Genomic DNA, 15,289 nt, shown 5'->3' with positions numbered 1-15,289 from the left:
TCAGAAAGGGGGAGCAGAAAGAGAGGGGATGTGTCATATATGGGTCTCTAATGTGTCCTTGTGTAAAATGACTATCTTATAGGGACCACATTCACCATGTTTTCTCACATTTCAGCTGGGGAAATGCCCTGATTCCCGCAGACATTTTACTCTGTGTGCTCAAAGGAATCCAAGCTCATCCAAAATATACACTTTTGTGGGAGAAAACTAAATGTTACTTGTTTTATTATTCTGTCACCAGCAAAAAATGAATCAAACATGGATTTAACATAGCGTGCCTGCCCGTTTGACGAGGTAATTAGAGTTTACTTTGTGTTTGTTTGTTTGTTTGTTTTGTATTGGAGGCTTTTTGAGGCTACATTCATGACAATGGGTGAGGTGGGTTAGCTATTGTGTCTCTCTATTGAGGCACGTCCAGGTGTGCAGAGTGACAGTAATGGGTCCATGGCGGCATCTCAATAGTCATAAAGTGGTTTCCTCTCCAAGCAAATACCTGGGCATCCACTACATTGCTTTCCCCTGTCCCAACAATGTGTTTTCAGATGATTGCAGATGAAGGAAATGAGATGAGAAGAGGAGGCCACTTCAGACACCCCTCCTGAAGTTTAACGAATACAGTAACAACCCTGAGCCACACGAGGCCCAACACGTTCACTTGTATCATGAGCGTGTTTTGAGCAGCCGCAGAGTGGCACAGCTAATAGTTAGGTTAATTAACCCATGACATTGTGGGCATTGCGGTTCAGAATCATATCCTGAGCTGGACAGGTTATTCTAAATGTAATCCATTATAGTTACTAATTACCTGTCCAAAATTGTAATAACTTTTGGGTTACCCAAACTCAGTAACATAACATGACTTTCTTACTTTTGGATTACTTTCCCCTTAATTAAGAGGCATTAGAAGAAGGCAAAAGGGATCCATCTTCATAGTGGTCTCTGACTTGTGGTCAGTCTCGCTCAGGTGGAACAAACTCACACGTGCACCTTTTTTAATGCTGGACTTAAATGTCATTGAGAAAACAGAAAGGTGTCATTGTATTTTTTTTGTAATGTAATCCAAGAAGTAATCATCTAGATTTTTTTAAAAGTATCTGTAATCTGATTACAATATTTTAGCTGGTAACATAACTGATTATAGTTAGTGTTTCTACACCCCAAACCTGTGGACACACTGCTGTTTTTTGTCTTAAGCGCAAAGCATTGAGTGGAGTAAACCGTGCTATAGAAGAGAATAAAATTGGACAAAAGAAAAGGATTAGGATTTTGGACTATTATTTTTATGGCTAGGGCTTCCAGTAGAGACAGAGGATGAGGAGGACAGAAGTCTTGTTCAGATTTGTCGACACTCATCAGAGGATCTTTCAGAGCAGAGTCTAGGTTTGTTTATGCTCTCCACTGCTGTGACCATATATATGGCTTACAGTACAGCTGGTTGAAATGACGTCATTCGGGCTTGTAAGGATGTTATTTGAATGTGTTTCAGTTTTGCCTGATGGGTAGACGGTAATGCATACTGTCTCACTGACAGGACAGCAGTAGGGGAATAGTACGCGCTTGCTGGAATCTCAGCTGGAGGATTCTACCACCCAGAGAGCACATGTTGACAAGGAAGACTAAAAGCTTTAGTCTCACTTTCTCCTCCCCGACTCATAACAGAGACTCTGCCCGGGCTCAGACAGAATTAGGGCTGTGACGATACGAGAACCTCTTTAAAGAAAACAACTCATGTTGGAGTCACATTTACGCTGAACCAAAACATAAACGCCTACGTGTAAATTGTTGGTCCTATGGTTTCATGAGCTGAAATAAAAGATCCCAGAAATGTTCCATTCGCACAAAAAAAAGCTTCTTTCTCTCAAATGTTGTGCACAAATGTCTTTACATCCCTGTTGGTGAGCATTTTAGCCTTTGTCAAGATGATCCGTCCACCTGACAGGTGTGGCATATCAAGAAGCTGATTAAACAGTATGATCATTACACAGGTGCACCTTGTGCTGGGGAGAATAAAAGGCCACTCTAAAATGTGCAGTTTTGTCACACAACACAATGCCACAGAGGTCTCAAGTTTTGAGGGAGCATACAATTGTCATGATGACTGCAGGAATGTCCACCAGAGCTGTTGCCAGAGAATCCGATGTTTATTTCTCTACCATAAGCCACCTCCAATGTCATTGTAGAGAATTTGGTAGTATCTCCAACCAGCCACAAAACCACAGACCATGTGTAACCACAGCAGCCCAGGACCTCCACATCCAGCTTCTTCACCTGATGGATTGCCTGAGGGGACAGGGGGCAGGGTTCTGAGGAGTATTTATGTCTTTTGTGCAAACAAAACAAAAAAAACGACAACATGATTGGGTGGGCCTGGCTCCCAAGTGGGTGGACCTATTGTTCAGTGTATTTATTTTACATACAGAAGGTTTTTATGGGACCAAAGAGTCAGGTCTGCTTCGGTTATCTTTTTCAGCATGGAAAAAACATTGCGATACTGGTATTATCACAGCCCTAGACAGAATCATATGAAAACAGAAAGAGAGACTGCTCAGACAGTGTGTGCCTTTACACTAGGCCCTGCCGCTGAGCTGCACCAGATGCACTGTGCCCATAAATTAAGGGGGTGCAGAGCATACTTATTGAAACTCCAGATGGGGAAAATGGAATTACTGGGGGTGATCGTTGGTCTGTGGTCTTTCTGGGCTGAGCAGCAGCAGCCTCTAAAGGGGAGGTAATAGGTTTTTGGTGGGTGAGTGCCGGGCTTGTTACATCATTCAAGTAGCAGGTTCGGGACGACTGGCAATTTCTGACAAGTTTAATACGAAAGAGGAGGGAGATACATCAACGCTGAAGGACAGACAGACACTCAGACAGACACTCAGACAGACACTCAGACAGACACTCAGACAGACACTCAGACAGACACTCAGACAGACACTCAGACAGACACTCAGACAGACACTCAGACAGACACTCAGACAGACACTCAGACAGACACTCAGACAGACACTCAGACAGACACTCAGACAGACACTCAGACAGACACTCAGACAGACACTCAGACAGACACTCAGACAGACACTCAGACAGACACTCAGACAGACACTCAGACAGACACTCAGACAGACACTCAGACAGACACTCAGACAGACACTCAGACAGACACTCAGACAGACACTCAGACAGACACTCAGACAGACACTCAGACAGACACTCAGACAGACACTCAGACAGACACTCAGACAGACACTCAGACAGACAGACACTCAGACAGACACTCAGACAGACACTCAGACAGACACTCAGACAGACACTCAGACAGACACTCAGACAGACACTCAGACAGACACTCAGACAGACACTCAGACAGACACTCAGACAGACACTCAGACAGACACTCAGACAGACACTCAGACAGACACTCAGACAGACACTCAGACAGACACTCAGACAGACACTCAGACAGACACTCAGACAGACACTCAGACAGGCACTCAGACAGGCACTCAGACAGGCACTCAGACAGGCACTCAGACAGGCACTCAGACAGGCACTCAGACAGGCACTCAGACAGGCACTCAGACAGGCACTCAGACAGGCACTCAGACAGGCACTCAGACAGGCACTCAGACAGGCACTCAGACAGGCACTCAGACAGGCACTCAGACAGGCACTCAGACAGGCACTCAGACAGGCACTCAGACAGGCACTCAGACAGGCACTCAGACAGGCACTCAGACAGGCACTCAGACAGGCACTCAGACAGGCACTCAGACAGGCACTCAGACAGGCACTCAGACAGGCACTCAGACAGGCACTCAGACAGGCACTCAGACAGGCACTCAGACAGGCACTCAGACAGGCACTCAGACAGGCACTCAGACAGGCACTCAGACAGGCACTCAGACAGGCACTCAGACAGGCACTCAGACAGGCACTCAGACAGGCACTCAGACAGGCACTCAGACAGGCACTCAGACAGGCACTCAGACAGGCACACAGACAGGCACTCAGACAGACACTCAGACAGACACTCAGACAGACACTCAGACAGACAGACACTCAGACAGACAGAGTTCCTTTAAGATTTTATCAAAATACAATACTATTGTCTACAAGGGTGGGAAATTTAACAAAGTCAGATTTTTTATGATTTACATAAAATTGACGAGATTAAAGTTATATATCATCAGTTCAACTGTATGGACAGCAGGGTAGCCTAGTGGTTAGAGCATTGGACTAGTAACAGAAAGGTCAAATCCCCGAGCTGACAAGGTACAAAATCTGTCGTTCTGCCCCTGAACAGGCAGTTAACCCACTGTTCCTAGGCCGTCATTGAAAATAAGAATTTGTTCTTAACTGACTTGCCTACTAAAATAAAGGTTAATCTTTAGTGATCATTTTGCACAATCAATAATTGCTACTCATCTATCATAATCTAATTGTACTGATCCTTTCACCAAACGGACTATAAATTTGTGTTTTATAAAGTACATTAAATATCGACAACATTTTTTAAATATTATGAATATTTAAAAAATGCTGCCAACAGGAAATAGCTAGGACTACATCCTGGGTATGATACAGAAAATGGTCACAATTTATTTGGATCGTCCGGATTTTCCATCTGTAGATGGAACAAACTATCTGTCGATAAGCAACTGCTTGCTAAGGTTAAGTTTAGGTTTAAAATAAAAGTTAGTGCAAGGGTTAGGGTTCAAGCCTGGGTTAGGGTTAGTGGATAGTTGAAATGTTACAGATAGTCTGTAGAGCATCTATCCAAATAAAGTGCCACCCAGAAACCTCATCTCACCCAAACTCACATCCTGTAGCTTTAATGATTCAAATATAATCATATAAAAAATTATATTTCAAAACCATTTTCTAAATTACTCTGCAATTTACTTAACTAAAAAAGGAATCACCATAACCTACTAAATGAAAACGACTTTCCTGAATGTAAACAAGAATTTCATCATTACTTAGCCACTTCACAAAGTGCCAGCTGGGCATATGTTCCAATTTAGACTCACATTTCTTCTGTGTGTGTGTGTGTGTGTGTGTGTGTGGAAGAGGTGCTCAACCTCTGATATTACATCTCTACTCTCTCTCTCTGAGTGAAGGCTGGCTGTCTGGATAACACAGGAGTTATACAGGCCTGCACCTGCCCACGCACGCACACACGCAAAAGCACGTGCATATGCACACACACACACACGCTGTGGTAGTTTATGAGGCTCTGACAGGGAGTCCCGACAGCAGTGAGTACCTCGATAGCGGGAGGTAGTGGGCAGCACAGGGAGAGCGTGAAGAGGGCGTTTCTCTCTTTCATTCGACCTCATAAAGATCTGGACTCGGTGCGGGGCATGTGTGGCATCAGCATAATTCCACAGGAGATGGAAAGTGACCTGAATGGTACAGAGACGCTGTAACTCAATGACAGGACCCTTGGCGGGGACCTTCTCTTCTCCCTCTCCCTCTGGTTTCTCTCTCGCTCTCCGTCGCTCTTTCTCTCTCGCTCTCTTTAACCAACTCAGTGACACCCTACCACACTGCGCAACAGAGAGCCAGAGCTAAAATGGCACGGCTTTTTCTTGGTCGCTCGACCTCCCTCTCTCTGTGTTGTGTTTGGCAGTAAACACGCCAATAAAACCGAGAGGTGCCACATGCACAAGTCAAGAGCATGTATCGTTCTATTTGCACTGTACTGTACATGCCGTGATGAATTCCGACAACGTCATAACAACTTGAACTTATATGACTCATAATTATACCATTATAAAAGTTATACAATTATTGATTAGTATAACATACATATTCATGGATTATACCACTAACTGCACGGTTAAATGGGAATTTCTATTGTTGATTTAATCTAGATAAGAAAGGCCCACGTTAGGATGACAAATTAATGTCGTTTTACAATAAATTATACATTTAATGAGAATTTTCTCTATCAAGCAGCCAAATTAAGCAAGTACAATATAAGAACGTATGCAGGCAGGCAGGCAGACAGGTAGACAGGTAGGCAGATGAACCTAACCTGATACAAATGATTTCCATTCCTATGGGGACTTTGTGACTTTCTAGGGACCTTTTCTCTATGCACAACCTAACTTTGGCTCAGATAAGGGAGAGAAACAGGGGAATCCTATCGACAGCTCCACCAACACAAGTCTGTCTGTAGCAAACTGAAGGTTGTGGGTTGTGTGCCGTGTGGATGTGCACTGTATGTGTGAATATGAGTAGGGTGTGGTTGAGAGAGGGCTGGTGCTCGCTATTCTCTCAGTGCCCGTCCCCATTCAGCAAGAACAACTGTTTGTGTGTGTGTGTGTGAGAGAGTGTGTTCTTCTGGCCTGTGTGTTGTGCATGCTGATGTGAGTGACACACACAAAGCATCTCCTGGCTGGCTCGCCTCCATGTCTGATAAGCAGCGTGGCGCCCTCTGATGAACTCACAATAGAGCCAGCTTGGCTGCAGGGCAACTAGCAGGCAGCCTCCCTCAGATTTTAGACTGGCGCTTCCTATTGTAATGTACAGTGTCTCTCTCTCCCTAGTCTTTGTCTGTCTGTCTGCACGCGGTGCACAGGAGAACAAACACACATGTCAAGGAGACGAGGGAACATTGGTTGCGGGACACCTGCAAGAACCTGAAGTCAGGGTGAGGACGCTAGGAGATGGCTTTGGCTCAGCTTGAAGAAAACATCCCCCCCAACACACACACACATACACTTCGCAAACACAGGAACAACCAAGGAACACATCCTAGCACTGGCAGGTAAAACCTCCAATCACATCAGCATACACACACTCACTTGCACAAACACACCCACATAATATAGAACCAAAACAGCCCAGAGACATGTGAGGGATAGACTCATGGGGAACTAGTCAGGTCCACTTCAAATGAAACATGGAGAATGGTATTAACCTGTGAAAATAGTGATTGGCTAAAGAGTAGTGTGGTGGTGAGAGATGTGGCTCATGTTTGTTTTCTCCTCTGTTTGCAACTCTGAAGCGTCCCCATCTTTTTAATACACTAATGGTAACCTACAGTTTGTTCATTTGGTTGAAAGCCCCTACAGTTGTGAGTCTTGGAACCCCCCCCCCCCCAGTCATTGAATGTTTTCTCTGCTCATCAAAATGTAAATGCAGTTATTTGTCTCTATACGGTAAGGAAAAGGTAGACTCGGGTGACCTTTTCTGTCCCATGGTTTTAGAGGTACATTCATTTGGAGCGGGAGGAGAAGGAGGCTGCTGGCCCTGTGATAGGAACCAAAAGTCTTCACACACCTGCAAGAGAGAAAAGGGGGGGAGGGAAGGAAAAAAAAAAGCCACACAAATGCACCCTATGAAAAGAACAGATTGGATCAAAAGCAGGTGAGGGAGGGGGGAGGGGAAGGGAAGGGGAAGGCAAACCTTTTCACCAGGTCCTTGAAATAAAGGCTGCAGGAAGCTACAACATTTTGGTGGACTTCAAACTCTTTGCCTTCAACAATTATTTTCAGGTCTGTAAACTCTTTCGCTCTGCGCTGTTGGTTCAACTCCTTCAACATCTCTGTAGAACAAAGAAGAAACAAGACAAGGCCATATTCCGCTTTAGAATTAGAATTTGCTCTTTTTTTAAAATATATATATATATACAAATGTGATTATAGAAATATATCATGGTAATTAGAAGTAGAGGGGGAACAACAGAGAGGGCCAATTATAAAAACATTATTACCGGCCAGGCTTAATAGCTTCATTACATTGCAGAGAAGAGAAAATACATACAGTTTCATAAACATTTCAGTGTTACAGGCAGGGAACGTGTGCATGTGTAATAACATAGGCAAGCTCAGGAGTTCTACAGTTCTGTGCTGAGGAGTTAGTGGAGTGATTATAAGCAGAACCGTCTGGAAGGTATACGAGTATTCACAGTGCACGCAGCTGATCTCGGCGGTTGGGCTTAATATGAAAGACAAGACACTTTGTTTGAATACATTTGGCTTGTGTGCATTTGCATACCACTACCACATACCACTCAACTAAAGGAACCCGAATAAAATGTAGAACCGACTCAAATAAATGTGCAGCGGAAACGAGAGACATTATTCATCGTTAGTCATATTTCTTGGGCGTTTTACCAGGAGCATCCTCCATCGTACCCTGGGCACTTTAACCCATTGAACCTCGCTGAATTACAACACTGTCCAAGCCAGAAAAATGAATGAAAAGAAAAACAAACATCTACACAATTGTCATCCTCTCAACAAAAAAATCTCTCCTAAATATTGCTCAGCAACATGGAGAAGCAACCTAGTAAATATATGCATCGAGCAAACCAGGCCTATTGTTGAGCTGAATGGGGAAGTCAGTGAGAGAGTTAGAGGAGAGGGTTTTTCTATTGTTTTAATGAGGCACCATGAGGTGACAGGGAGTGTACGAGACAGCAGGGGACCAGCGTTTCATTTGTAACAGTATATAGAGAGGGCAATCGATATCACTGTACCTTTAATACTGTACAGTAGGAAACCATCGACAGCACTGCCTTTAATACTGTACAGTAGGAAACCATCGACAGCACTGCCTTTAATACTGTACAGTAGGAAACCATCGACAGCACTGCCTTTAATACTGTACAGTAGGAAACCATCAACAGCACTGTACCTTTAATACTGTACAGTAGGAAACCATCGACAGCACTGCCTTTAATACTGTACAGTAGGAAACCATCGACAGCACTGCCTTTAATACTGTACAGTAGGAAACCATCGACAGCACTGCCTTTAATACTGTACAGTAGGAAACCATCAACAGCACTGTACCTTTAATACTGTACAGTAGGAAACCATCGACAGCACTGCCTTTAATACTGTACAGTAGGAAACCATCGACAGCACTGCCTTTAATACTGTACAGTAGGAAACCATCGACAGCACTGCCTTTAATACTGTACAGTAGGAAACCATCGACAGCACTGCCTTTAATACTGTACAGTAGGAAACCATCAACAGCACTGTACCTTTAATACTGTACAGTAGGAAACCATCAACAGCACTGCCTTTAATACTGTACAGTAGGAAACCATCGACAGCACTGCCTTTAATACTGTACAGTAGGAAACCATCAACAGCACTGTACCTTTAATACACTATACAGTAGGAAACCATCAACAGCACTGTACCTTAATACTGTACAGTAGGAAACCATCAACAGCACTGCACCTTTAATACTGTACAGTAGGAAACCATCGACAGCACTGCCTTTAATACTGTACAGTAGGAAACCATCAACAGCACTGTACCTTTAATACACTATACAGTAGGATACCATCAACAGCACTGCACCTTTAATACTGTACAGTAGGAAACCATCGACAGCACTGCCTTTAATACTGTACAGTAGGAAACCATCGACAGCACTGCCTTTGATACTGTACAGTAGGAAACCATCAACAGCACTGTACCTTTAATACACTATACAGTAGGAAACCATCAACAGCACTGCACCTTTAATACTGTACAGTAGGAAACCATCGACAGCACTGCACCTTTAATACTGTACAGTAGGAAACCATCGACAGCACTGCCTTTAATACTGTACAGTAGGAAACCATCGACAGCACTGCCTTTGATACTGTACAGTAGGACACCATCAACAGCACTGTACCTTTAATACTGTACAGTAGGAAACCATCAACAACACTGTACCTTAATACTGTACAGTAGGAAACCATCAACAGCACTGTACCGTTAATACACTATACAGTAGGAAACCATCGACAGCACTGCCTTTGATACTGTACAGTAGGAAACCATCAACAGCACTGTACCTTTAATACACTATACAGTAGGAAACCATCAACAACACTGTACCTTAATACTGTACAGTAGGAAACCATCAACAGCACTGTACCTTTAATACACTATACAGTAGGAAACCATCGACAGCACTGCCTTTGATACTGTACAGTAGGACACCATCAACAGCACTGTACCTTTAATACTGTACAGTAGGAAACCATCAACAACACTGTACCTTAATACTGTACAGTAGGAAACCATCGACAGCACTGCCTTTAATACTGTACAGTAGGAAACCATCGACAGCACTGCACCTTTAATACTGTACAGTAGGAAACCATCGACAGCACTGTACCTTTAATACTGTACAGTAGGACACCATCAACAGCCCTGCCTTTAATACTGTACAGTAGGAAACCATCAACAGCACTGCCTTTAATACTGTACAGTAGGAAACCATCAACAGCACTGCACCTTTAATACTGTACAGTAGGAAACCATCGACAGCACTGTACCTTTAATACTGTACAGTAGGACACCATCAACAGCCCTGCCTTTAATACTGTACAGTAGGAAACCATCAACAGCACTGCCTTTAATACTGTACAGTAGGAAACCATCGACAGCACTGCACCTTTAATACTGTACAGTAGGAAACCATCGACAGCACTGCACCTTTAATACTGTACAGTAGGAAACCATCGACAGCACTGCACCTTTAATACTGTACAGTAGGAAACCATCGACAGCACTGCACCTTTAATACTGTACAGTAGGAAACCATCGACAGCACTGTACCTTTAATACTGTACAGTAGGAAACCATCAACAGCCCTGCCTTTAATACTGTACAGTAGGAAACCATCAACAGCACTGCCTTTAATACTGTACAGTAGGAAACCATCAACAGCACTGCACCTTTAATACTGTACAGTAGGAAACCATCGACAGCACTGCACCTTTAATACTGTACAGTAGGAAACCATCGACAGCACTGCCTTTAATACTGTACAGTAGGACACCATCAACACTGTACCTTTAATACTGTACAGTAGGAAACCATCAACAGTACTGTACCTTTAATACTGTACAGTAGGACACCATCAACAACACTGTACCTTTAATACTGTACAGTAGGAAACCATCAGCAGCACTGTACCTTTAATACTGTACAGTAGGAAACCATCAACAACACTGTACCTTAATACTGTACAGTAGGAAACCATCAGCAGCACTGTACCTTTAATACTGTACAGTAGGAAACCATCAACAACACTGTACCTTAATACTGTACAGTAGGAAACCATCAACAGCACTGTACCTTTAATACTGTACAGTAGGACACCATCAACAGCACTGTACCTTTAATACTGTACAGTAGGAACCCATCAACAGCACTGTACCTTTAATACTGTACAGTAGGACACCATCAACAACACTGTACCTTTAATACTGTACAGTAGGACACCATCAACAGCACTGTACCTTTAATACTGTACAGTAGGAAACCATCGACAGCACTGCACCTTTAATACTGTACAGTAGGAAACCATCGACAGCACTGCCTTTAATAATGTACAGTAGGACACCATCAACACTGTACCTTTAATACTGTACAGTAGGAAACCATAAACAGCACTGTACCTTTAATACTGTACAGTAGGACACCATCAACAACACTGTACCTTTAATACTGTACAGTAGGACACCATCAACAACACTGTACCTTTAATACTGTACAGTAGGACACCATCAACAGCACTGTACCTTTAATACTGTACAGTAGGAAACCATCGACAGCACTGCACCTTTAATACTGTACAGTAGGAAACCATCGACAGCACTGCCTTTAATACTGTACAGTAGGACACCATCAACACTGTACCTTTAATACTGAACAGTAGGAAACCATCAACAGCACTGTACCTTAAATACTGTACAGTAGGACACCATCAACAGCACTGTACCTTAATACTGTACAGTAGGACACCATCAACAGCACTGTACCTTTAATACTGTACAGTAGGAAACCATCAACAACACTGTACCTTAATAGTGTACAGTAGGACACCATCAACAGCACTGCCTTTAATACTGTACAGTAGGAAACCATCGACAGCACTGCCTTTAATACTGTACAGTAGGAAACCATCGACAGCACTGCCTTTAATACTGTACAGTAGGAAACCATCGACAGCACTGCCTTTAATACTGTACAGTAGGAAACCATCAACAGCACTGTACCTTTAATACTGTACAGTAGGAAACCATCAACAGCACTGCCTTTAATACTGTACAGTAGGAAACCATCGACAGCACTGTACCTTTAATACACTATACAGTAGGAAACCATCAACAGCACTGTACCTTAATACTGTACATTAGGAAACCATCAACAGCACTGCACCTTTAATACTGTACAGTAGGAAACCATCGACAGCACTGCCTTTAATACTGTACAGTAGGAAACCATCAACAGCACTGTACCTTTAATACACTATACAGTAGGAAACCATCAACAGCACTGCACCTTTAATACTGTACAGTAGGAAACCATCGACAGCACTGCCTTTAATACTGTACAGTAGGAAACCATCAACAGCACTGTACCTTTAATACACTATACAGTAGGAAACCATCAACAGCACTGTACCTTTAATACTGTACAGTAGGAAACCATCAACAACACTGTACCTTAATACTGTACAGTAGGAAACCATCGACAGCACTGCCTTTAATACTGTACAGTAGGAAACCATCAACAGCACTGCACCTTTAATACTGTACAGTAGGAAACCATCGACAGCACTGTACCTTTAATACTGTACAGTAGGACACCATCAACAACACTGTACCTTAATACTGTACAGTAGGACACCATCAACAGCACTGTACCTTTAATACTGTACAGTAGGAAACCATCAACAGCACTGTACCTTAATAGTGTAAAAGCCAGACCCTGGTCGGTCTAATAGGGTCATATATTTTTGTATTCTTGACTTTCCATGTACCCCTGTAAAAGATAAAACGTTCTTGTAAAGGTTATTAGCGGTTCGGGTAATCTGATCCTAGATATGTGGCTAAGGGCAATATCTACATAGAGCCACATCCTTCAGTTGACTGTACACAGCTTTTCTCCAACACTCTGCAGAGCTCAGACAATGTCTCCTCATGCTACACTCCAATCCACAAAGTGGCATCTGCAAAGCTGCAAAACCCTCAGCTGTGGACGGCCGTAATGGACCATCACAGACCTGTAGACATGTATTATGAACTAAATGGAACTCTGCCCTGACACACCCTGCTAACATCCAAATGATCCCAGCTTAGCCATGGACCAATGGGCTGCTACTGTACAATCCTAACTCGTTATTGGTCTCAAATGTGCTGTACAACAGAGGTGTGTGTGTGTGTACATTCGTGTCTGTAATTGCATGCGTGTGCAACCCCAATTGTAATATAAACGTAAAGCAGTTTCCTTTGTGTAATAGTCATGAAACGCTCAGTCAGTTTACCTACCGTAAGCTCAACTCAGACTCAAACGCCCAGCATTCAATTAACCTGCTCTGACATTAGCCACACTGTTTGGCTGGAAATATTCCCTCATTTAGCTTCCACTTTCTCTTGACTGACACTAGCAGCTCACTCGCAAATTAATTTAGCAAACTAAATTATACAGTATTAAGCCGCATGACAAATAAGAGCAATTCAAGACGGAGTCGTTCGGTGGCTGCATTGTGGAAAACCCTCTCGAAGCAGAGCATCCTTGTCAGACATATCACATCAAGGAATTAACTGACTGAAAGTGCCCGTTTCTGACCATTAACCACACTGAATAAAATGCTAGAATGAAAAAAATGTAATGAATCAATAAATAGGCCTAATATTTGGCCAAAAAACAGAGGGATATGAACTGCCTTGGCATCATTATGGTGACCAACAATATGAAATTAACTCTATGAGTGGAGAGAGAGAGACTGAGACAAAGAGACATTGAGACAGAGTGAGAGACAGAGAGAGACAGAGCGAGACAGAGCGAGACAGAGAGAGACATTGAGAGAGTGAGACAGAGCAAGACAGAGACAGAGACAGAGAGACAGTGAGAGACATTGAGACAGTGAGAGACAGAGCGAGACAGAGAGACACCGAGAGACACTGAGAGACAGAGACAGCGAGACAGAGCGAGAGAGACAGAGACAGAGCGAGACAGAGAGACAGAGCGACAGAGACAGAGAGAGACAGAGAGAGCAAGACAGAGAGACAGAGAGAGCAAGACAGAGACAGAGAGAGACATTGAGACAGCGAGAGACAGAGCGAGACAGAGAGAGACACTCTGCTAAGGGATAAGAGCACAATCATGTAACGCACTGCAAACAGAGTCAAAGAGCCACTTCATTCCGTCTCCTATCGTACATGCACAACACTCTCTACAGAAATGTAACATTAGCCTTGCCCTTCAACATTCTCTGCCACTCTCATGCACTAGTCTACACGGCGCTCCAGTGCTGCTTGGCCCTTGGCGGTTGGGCAGTTATCTGATTACTGTGCTGCCTGCGTGGCGTGCCGCGGCCACTGTGAATAGTGAATACATGGTAATTGGAGTTTGCATTGTGTGTCTCCAGCGACCGATATGGCTCTCACCTTCAATTTAGCACAGCGCACGGCATCCATTTACCCCAACACTCAGATTCTGGCAAAAGGAATGAGAATGAGAGCGAAAGAGAAATGAAACTATATTTTTCAGCAAACAATGCAACCCCCCCCCCCCCCCCCCCCCCCCCCAGAGTGCAGGACGGACACACCTGAATGGCTGATGGAAAAGGTACTAATGGTATATTTGTGTGGGTCGACGGTCACGCCGCACTCCCCTAGAGCAACCCATCATGCCTGGGAGCGTGAAACGGCACGCAGCATCTCCTTTCTCCTCTCTGTCGACAGGGAGTGTGGAGGAGGAGAGTCGCACTCAATATGACCGCGGAGGTCTAGAAAGATAAGCCCATTGTTTCACTACACTAGTGGAGGACGGGACTGGCGATGCTGTTGGGTTCCGTTACCCAAAGACCAAATCAGATGCACATCTAGCCATTTTTCTACACACACGTGCATACCAAAGACCATGTTGAAAAGGAAGGAGAAAGCCTGTGCACTATTACACCGATAACACATCATTATCCTATCAGGATATTGGTACTTCTGTTGAATTCCACTGAACAGTTTAAGGGAACAAAGAGATCTCACAAACCGATATTAGAGGGATAGTACATTTACAATACAACGTGAAAGGAAAAAAGAGAATATCCACACACTCTTTACATCATTCCAGAGATTTCTGAAACATTCTTCATTAGAACTCTGGGAGCTATATGGGAACATGTAAACAGTGTGCCAATTCAGCTGCTCACCCGAGTAACCCTACACGACCATAACATTGCCCCAGGAACGTGCGCCCATGTCCCTTCACAGTATCCAATTAGCGCACTCTGTGTATTGTGTACTGTAGACAGA

General features: G+C 43.7%; 1 protein-coding gene across 3 annotated transcripts in view; it reads right to left on the bottom strand.

Moving 5' to 3' along the window:
* Positions 1-15,289, bottom strand: part of LOC109900394 (kelch-like protein 29) — a 289,438-nt gene that overhangs the window by 45,806 nt on the left and 228,343 nt on the right. For all 3 annotated transcript variants that reach the window (XR_004211945.1, XM_031837522.1, XM_031837523.1), the window contains exon 6: positions 7,417-7,555. Coding sequence is in view for 2 of the 3 variants with exons in the window: in XM_031837522.1 (XP_031693382.1) it covers positions 7,417-7,555 (139 nt within the window). In the remaining variant the exon portion in view is untranslated. The remainder of the gene's footprint in view (positions 1-7,416; positions 7,556-15,289) is intronic.

This window comes from Oncorhynchus kisutch, linkage group LG12, assembly GCF_002021735.2.
Source record: "Oncorhynchus kisutch isolate 150728-3 linkage group LG12, Okis_V2, whole genome shotgun sequence".
NCBI classification, from domain to species: domain Eukaryota; kingdom Metazoa; phylum Chordata; class Actinopteri; order Salmoniformes; family Salmonidae; genus Oncorhynchus; species Oncorhynchus kisutch.
The sequence above is the reverse complement of the archived record's forward strand: the minus strand, read 5'-3'. Positions and strand labels throughout refer to the sequence as shown.